The sequence below is a fragment of the Nannobrachium achirus genome (genome assembly GCF_963921795.1).
Source record: "Nannobrachium achirus genome assembly, chromosome: 3".
NCBI classification, from domain to species: domain Eukaryota; kingdom Metazoa; phylum Chordata; class Actinopteri; order Myctophiformes; family Myctophidae; genus Nannobrachium; species Nannobrachium achirus.
In genome coordinates, this window is record NC_137812.1 from 54370456 (window position 1) to 54378438 (window position 7983).

The 7983-nt window shown below is 44.5% G+C and overlaps 1 protein-coding gene across 1 annotated transcript; it reads left to right on the top strand.

The window, feature by feature from the left end:
- Window positions 1-936: 936 nt before the first annotated feature.
- Window positions 937-2693, top strand: LOC308281660 (uncharacterized protein; the record flags this gene model as incomplete). The annotated part of the gene is made up of 2 exons (XM_080721893.1): window positions 937-1093; window positions 1381-2693. 2 exons carry the CDS (start codon window positions 937-939, stop codon window positions 2691-2693), a joined length of 1470 nt encoding a protein of 489 aa, XP_080578019.1.
- Window positions 2694-7983: the final 5290 nt, after the last annotated feature.

The window sequence follows — 7983 nt, forward strand, 5'->3', positions numbered from 1 at the left end:
ATATCTGTCCCTCGCTATTTCAACAGATCCGAGACAAAAATAACGACTAAAGTATAATTCTACCACTTTCCTTTCAACAACAAAGAGAAGAAAAATGTGTAAATAGTAAAAATAGGCAAAAGTTCTCCTCTGCCTACAAAATGATGTCAGACTTAACAGCCCCTATAGTTTTCCCACAGCTGGGGTACCCTCTTTGCAATCACAGAAGCACGCACGCACACACACACACACACACACACACACACACACACACACACACACACACACACACACACACACACACACACACACACCCACACACACACACACACACACACACACACACACACACACACACACACACACACACACACACACACACACACACACACACACACACACACAGGTAGTTTTCAGACAGGCCTACTCAGTATAATGATGATGTTTACATCACAAATAATCTCAGACATAACAGACGTGGCGTGGCTGTGGCGCGCTTCTTCCCCTCTTTACCTGGTCACGGCCACTTGTTGCAGCGTCAAAATCCATCACTCCTTTTCGGGGGGAAGCCCGTCACATCCTCTAGTCCATGTATGGGCATGAAGTTTCCACGCAGCGGGGAATCCTCTCACTGGAGGTGATGAATGGGGAGGAGGGCCGAGAGAACAGCCAAGGTGTATATAAGGAGAGACAACGGTAGTCGCCGATCTGACATTCACAGCAACAGATATCGAAGGACCAGCAAACCCGACAAACTAATTAACTGGACGACAAGGAATTGTTTTGGGGCTGTTGTTGTTGTTGTTGTTGTTGTTGTTTTTACACCTTTTGACATATTACGCTCCTTGGATAATTTGTAAACCATCCGTGGTGAAAGAAGAATTTCGCTTTTTTTTTCCTTTTTAGTTTTTTCTACCACCCACTTTGGAGATACGGACTTCTTATATGCTCGCAATTATGTTGAACAACATGGATTTGAATGCCAAGGATTCTTTCTACCCACAGTTTGACAGTTGCAACAGTTCTTCCATGGGAATGGAAAATAACGTGCGGAAAGATAGCAAGGAGGTCTACGTGGATGCAGAGCGGGGGGTACCTGCTCAGTTTGGCCATGGTGAGTTCGCATATACTGCAACAACAGCGCACGAGCTGTAAACTGTGCGTGCGTGCATGCATGCAATGAATCAAGTGCACTGTGTCAGATGTGGGGATTTCAATATCAGCTTAAAGAACTTGGTTGCTTACTTGGCACCTATAATGAGTGTGATAAGGCGATCGTGCATGTTTATGTAACGGTGCATGCCATGGCTGCATGCACCCTGTTTCGTTTCAAGTGCACTGATTGATTGTTATCAGAATAAAACGATGACAAAGTTGTCTTTTTTTTTAATTATTCTACAGAGGGAGCCCCCGTCACCCTCAAAACCGAAGCATCCAACTCAGAATTCGCTTTTAACTCCTGCGAGAACCCAAAAGACAGCTACACCACCCCCTCCTCTTCTGTCGCCTACTCCGGCAGCTTCTATGTGGAAGCATCTCAGGGGGCGTCGTGCTGCACAGAAACGCTGCTCAACATGATTACAGAGATCGTTGGCATATCGACGGTGCCAATCACTGAAGCAGGCCTACATCAGAGCAATGGCAGCAGCCGTGGAACGTATCCATCGCCCTCGCCAGGGGAAAACGGCCATGACGATTTTGGGGACCCCGGTGCCAAGAGGCACCAGTCCTTCAACTCCACGGCTCCTCCCGTGTACTCTCCAGAGCAGACCGCGGGCCAGGCTCCAGACACGGCCTGCTCACAGCTCAACTTCTGTGCCTCTCAGGTCCCAGACCCCAAGGCCGTGGAGCCAAAGTCAGAGGCCGCTTCTTTCCCCGTGGTGGTCAAGAACGAGTTTGAGAGCAGCTGTTACGAATGGGGTACTTTCCCCAAATCTGAGTACATGGACACGGGCTTCCAAACCGAGTCCTTCCCGATGTCGAGTGACTTCCCCCCCGAGCAGCAAATGGATGTAAAGGAACTCTTAGACACATTTTCCCCTATTTGCCCCAACCCAGAGATGGAGTTTAATGTAGAAGGGGGCATCAAACAGGAGCCATGTTTCTCTGAAACTTGTTCCCAGAGCTACTCCAGTCCTATATACACTAACTACCCAGCACCAATGGGCCTGTCATCAAACCTGAAACCAGTCACGTTCCCCGTTGAACGCCAACTGCCCGCTAACCAATGTGATTCCTCATACACGCCATCTGCTGTGCCGAGCACCATAGACTCCATCCTGTATTCTTCCTTATTGCCAGATTCCTTTGCCCAAAGTTACACCCGTGTGCCGAAAGCCCCCCGCGCCAGAAAAGCCCCAGCCGCCGGTAACGGCCAAGCCAAAGAGAAACCGTTCACCTGCCCCATGGAGAACTGCGACCGGCGCTTCTCGCGCTCGGACGAGCTCAACCGGCACATCCGCATCCACACGGGTCACAAACCCTTTCAGTGCCGCATCTGTTTGCGCAGCTTCAGCCGGAGCGACCACCTGACCACTCACACCAGGACTCACACCGGCGAGAAGCCGTTTTCCTGCGACGTCTGCGGCAAACGGTTCGCCAGGAGCGACGAGAGGAAACGGCACGGGCGCGTGCATCTGAAACAGAAGGAGAAAATGGAACTAAAGCCACAAGTGATCAACACGTGGCCGTTCACTCTCCCCGAGGGAATCTGAGGAGCCCAATGACGTCCACAGTACAATGGCCCTGGCTGTGTGTGTGTGTCCACATTCTAATCTTTCCGTCTTGGAAGATGAAGCGAGCTGAATCACAACACTTTTGTCAGTGTCTCGGCGTTTGTGGTGTGCCTGTGACACGTTTGAGAAGGTTTTTTGCGAGAGGGGCTTGAGTGGGGTTAGAGGGGTAATTGCTGTCTAGTCTTTATCGTGATCTGCTGTTGATGCTGCTGACTATGCAATATGCATAAACTGTTAAAAACAAAGTGGGTTACTAGCACATCAACAGTGACTTGTTGCTGTTCCAGCGAGCAGAAAGCAAACGCCCCGTGCATTGCATGGCTATACTGTTCAGCACCGCTTAAGCTGGACAGCTCCTGCCTCAGCAAGAGAACCTTTACCATCCGCCTTGTTAAACTGAGGATGGATTGCACTTAACACTTAAAAAAAAAGATTATTGAGTTTCTACATAAGATTATTTTATTTTGTGCTTTTAGAACTTTTAGAGCAATGATTTGGAAAATGGTTCGTAAAATGCATGTTTATGTCAATGTTCCTTTTTTTCTTTCAATGGCGTACAGGCCAGTCGTTCACTCCACATTGAACGATAATGACAACGTTTGTTTATGACATGATTGAAGGAGAACATTTTATTGGCTTTGACCATAAGCTGTCAATCTTTTGCCAAGATTTGGTGTTTGTTTAACTTTTTATTATTTGGCTGTCATTGATATTTTTCGTCATTTAGTCCCTTCGTCATTTAGTTCCCTGTGTTGTGTTCCAATTGTATATGAATTATTACAGTTGTGGAAAATATAGCCTATCATAAATGGGAAATAAATATATTTGTAGGAATGTACTTCTTTGTATTTTTATAGCTAACTGTATATTTCAACACTTTTGAACTCCATTTTTAAAGGGAAAATTGCATTCTTACTCAACAATAAGGGCACAACAGAGTATTTTAAATATTACGAAATTGATAAATTAAATATATATATCTGTTCACTTCTCTGTTGATATAAATTCGTATTTCATTGAACTACTATCTACCTGAAAGGGACCACACACACACACACAAAGTACACTTATAGACTACAGTTGGTGTTATTAGTTTTCTTCATGATGTGGTTTTACTTTATAGTATGTACATTAAGTAATGTATAAATCAAGCTGGAGATAGCAGAACTATAGGATACAAACATTACTTTGAAGTAATCAAGTAGCACACATTGCTGCGAGTTTGTGCTGTGGAGGGTTTTTAACGTGGCTGGTTGGGGTATTATTTCCCTGGAGATATATTCTGAACTGATGTTTCACTTTAGCAAAAAACGAAATGGTGAGAGTTTGGTGAAATTGTCACTAACAGGGTATTGCAAAAAAGGGATTGAACTCGCCTTAAGTTATATTAACTATTTAAATAAAGATGTTTTGTATATAACAGTTTCTACATTATGTTAAATGAATATTGATGTTGTTATTTTTATGAGAGGAAAAAAAGGTTTATGAATAAAAAGTAATTGTTTTCTTGAACCAGCGAGCGACTGCTCCTTTCTCCTTTTTTTTAATCTCCAGCGTATTTCTCATTTCATAGCTCAGTCCCGATGACTCACAATAGGCATTTGACTCAAACACATTGAAGCTCCTCTCGGCTTATTCAAACATCACATTTTGGTAAATTAAAAAACGCAGCAAAGGTAGAGAAAGTCAAGAACTCCTCTACCTCCCACATTCATTTCCAATTCAGTGTCATGTTTTTCGGCCATTTTGAATATTCAAATAATAATAAATCGCTGGGCAAGTCCACACAGGTTATAGCCTATTCTATGCATGAACCTATATGCATGATGTTTGAGAAAAGATAAGAGATTTTGTTCACAAATTTACGAAATGATTTGGCAATCAACTTTTCACAAATTATTTGTGTAAACTAAAGGATATATTGTCATGATACAATGATAAATCCATTTGAAATGTGCTACATAAACCAGAAACATAATAATATCTGTCAAGTCGCTTGGTTGGTAATACCTTGAGAACACAGTTTTTGCCCATAGAAAAGACAGTCTGTTTCCCACAACGCCTTGCATGTGCATTGGCAAAAAAGTAAAAAAAGAAAAAGAAAAAAAAAGGCAAAACTAACATAGATCATGAACAATGACAGACATTGGTCCATAGGGGGCGTTAATTTGACGAGTCCGCTGGTCATCAAATTATTGGCTTAGGAATGCAACAAAAACAAAAACATCACCATGAATTCAAAGCTTCATTGGGTGTGTAACCAATAGAAATATGTAATTTCTTCTTTTTTGTGAATTACTCCTTTAACTCCTGCATGTTGTCACACAATGCCACAGACACTGAGACAGACATTGAGAGCCCTTTTCAACCAAGTGCTTGGTCAGAACTACCTATAGTATATATCTCACTCCACTTTATGTTTTTTCTTTTTTTTTTGGGGGGGAGGAGACTTCTGTGTATCACACCGGTGGCGGAGGAAACCATGCAAGGCACCAACCTACTCACCGGGAGCAATTAGGGGTTCAGAGTCTTGCTCAAGGACTCTTCTACATTAACTCAGGGGGAGCCCAGATTCGAACTGGGAACCCTTCGGGAACCCTTCGTACTCTAATAACGGTTTCTCTACCCCTCTACCCCCCGCCGCATGGACCACAGGTACATGCAGGGACATGCTGGGCCCCTGATTCAGCCCGGGAAAAAGAGTTGTAGAGACCCTCATTGCGCGCTATAGGGAGAGATCTCTCTCTATAGCGCTGCTGCTACTCAAAGATTTGCCATTTCAGATCATGACAGGTGACAAGCCAGTGGGCCAATTACATGAGTTATATTTTGTCATTGTAGGGTGGAAACCTTGTATGTCCAAAACCATTTTAAAAATGATTTAAACTAGTGAAAACAGCCGATCTACAAGCACACAACGTCTCGCACCGCAAGGTGTTGTGTGCTTGTAGATCTGCTGTTTTCACTACTTTTGTGCGACAGCCTTGTATGATGGAGCAGGGCTTTGCTTTGCAAAAAAAAATACAAATTTGAAACTTGGAGATACAAGGTTTCTGCCCGACAGTGACGATTTACTTTGTTGGCCGCCCAGCCCCCAAAATGGAACAAAGGCCGCCATTTTATTGAATTTATTTTCCTAATGGCCGGCATGAACCGGCCGTTCGGGAGTTGTCCCGCTTTTCCCAATGGCCAGCATGTCCCTGGTTACATGGCTCAGCAGTGCATAGGCCTACCCATTATTTTATAGAGCTGTGACACTTTGTTCTGAATCATACAGTGCTTTGGTGCTTTGGTCTGAGTCAAATCCCCTTCAACAACTCCATCATCACTGTCCTTCGCCAGGTGTTCTTTGGTTGAGAATCACTGTAATGAATGAAGGACACAGACATTCGTAATCGTTGCACAAAGTTATCCAACTGACTTTAAATCAGCCTGAGCCAATGGTGAAGGCTGTGTCTATAAGGATAAGGAGAGCACTGACTGACAAATGCCTGGTGCTCAAGTTGTTACCCATGACGTTATTTATTTATTTGGCATTTTGTTACGCTTTATTTCACATACCTGTATGTCACTGTAGAGAGGCAGGACAGCAAGGGCAGAGAGAGGAGAGCATGCGAGACAAGCTGGGTCAGATTCAAACCCAGGTCTTCGCACTCACAAGGGGCATATTATGTTCTGTGCACTAATGGTCTGAGGCGCCACCAGGCACCCCCATCACTTTATTTATGAAGAAAATATATAAAATATTATTGCATCAACACTTTAAATAGCATTACACACTGTAAGTGAGGAACTGCCCCGGCAAACGGAATGGTCCTGCAGGAATTCCCCAATCTCATGGGGAGGGAATTGGTGCGTAAGCTGGTTGCTTACCTCTGAACTGTGAACCATCAAAGGATACTGTTTGCGTTCTGTGTTTTGGTTCCTTTGCACATGGACAAGTGTGTCCCCAGTTGTGAATTTTACCACATCTTCTGCAGCAATCGTATTACATTGTATTTAGGGGTGGCATAGCTGAATGTTTAGGAGCCCGCCTGGGTAACCTTAGTGTCCCTGAGCAAGAATCTTAACCCCTAATTGCTCATACGCTCCTTGTGGGCAGCTAATCAGCTGGGTTGGGCTGAAAATACAGAATTTCCTTCACAGGAGGAAATAGGTATCTATGATGATCTATGATCCATGTTTGAACGTGGTGAATTCCATCAACAGTGATGTCGCCTGTGGTGGCTTGACACTGATTCGTAAACGTTTTTCCTTTGTTCCACTGCTCATCACTTCCTGCTTTTGGCTTTGCATCACTGAGTAAGCAGCAGTAGATATGAGCCACCAGTTTGAGAAAAAGTATTTTATCACATGAGAAAATTCAAAGTGGGATCCCAACACACACACACACACACACACACACACACACACACACACACACACACACACACACACACACACACACACACACACACACACACACACACACACACACACACACACACACACACACACACACACGTTTCTCTGGCTATGTGCTTGCATGCATGCCAGTTTCTTGCAATCTGCCATAGTGAGGCAAGCAAGCGGGTGGCCGGCAGACGGGCAGTATAGCAGGGACTCCTTGGCACTGGTATGTATAGGACACCTATGATGTTGTGACGCAGCCGGTGGGCACAGCACCCATGTTGCTTGCCCACGGCAGTGCGTAAGCATTTGCGTTGTCTTTAGCTGACATATCAGCATGAAATACACACATTCTGTGGTGATACACACATTCTGCGCACATGGATAGTGTGAATTCATTCTCTACCGTCCATCACTCACTCATCATCACTGACAATGAAATAGGGGCCCAATGCTGTTCATGCGTTTGTGTGTGTGTGTGTGTGTGTGTGTGTGTGTGTGGGGGGGGGGGGGGGGGGGGGGGGGAAATTCATTCCCTTATGCATTGTGTTAGTTGGCTAGCATTGTCCAGTGAAGGATGGTTGAGGTTTTGAATTGCATGCTGTGCAGTCACAGTGACCATTATCCAGACACTTGAAGAGTGAAGAGTTATTGAACTGTGACTGCTGATGGAATCCTGCATCGGTGCGACTGAAATCCTCATTTGCATACTGATAAAATGGCTCTTGATAGATCTGTACATGAAGTGCTGTTTGGACTTTACATCAGCTGTGTCGTCCTTATTGCACATCTTTGACCAGATGAGGCTTTTATACTCACGCTCCAACATACCACAACCCACTTCCTTTCCGCTGACTGACATTTATAGGTGCGACCACTA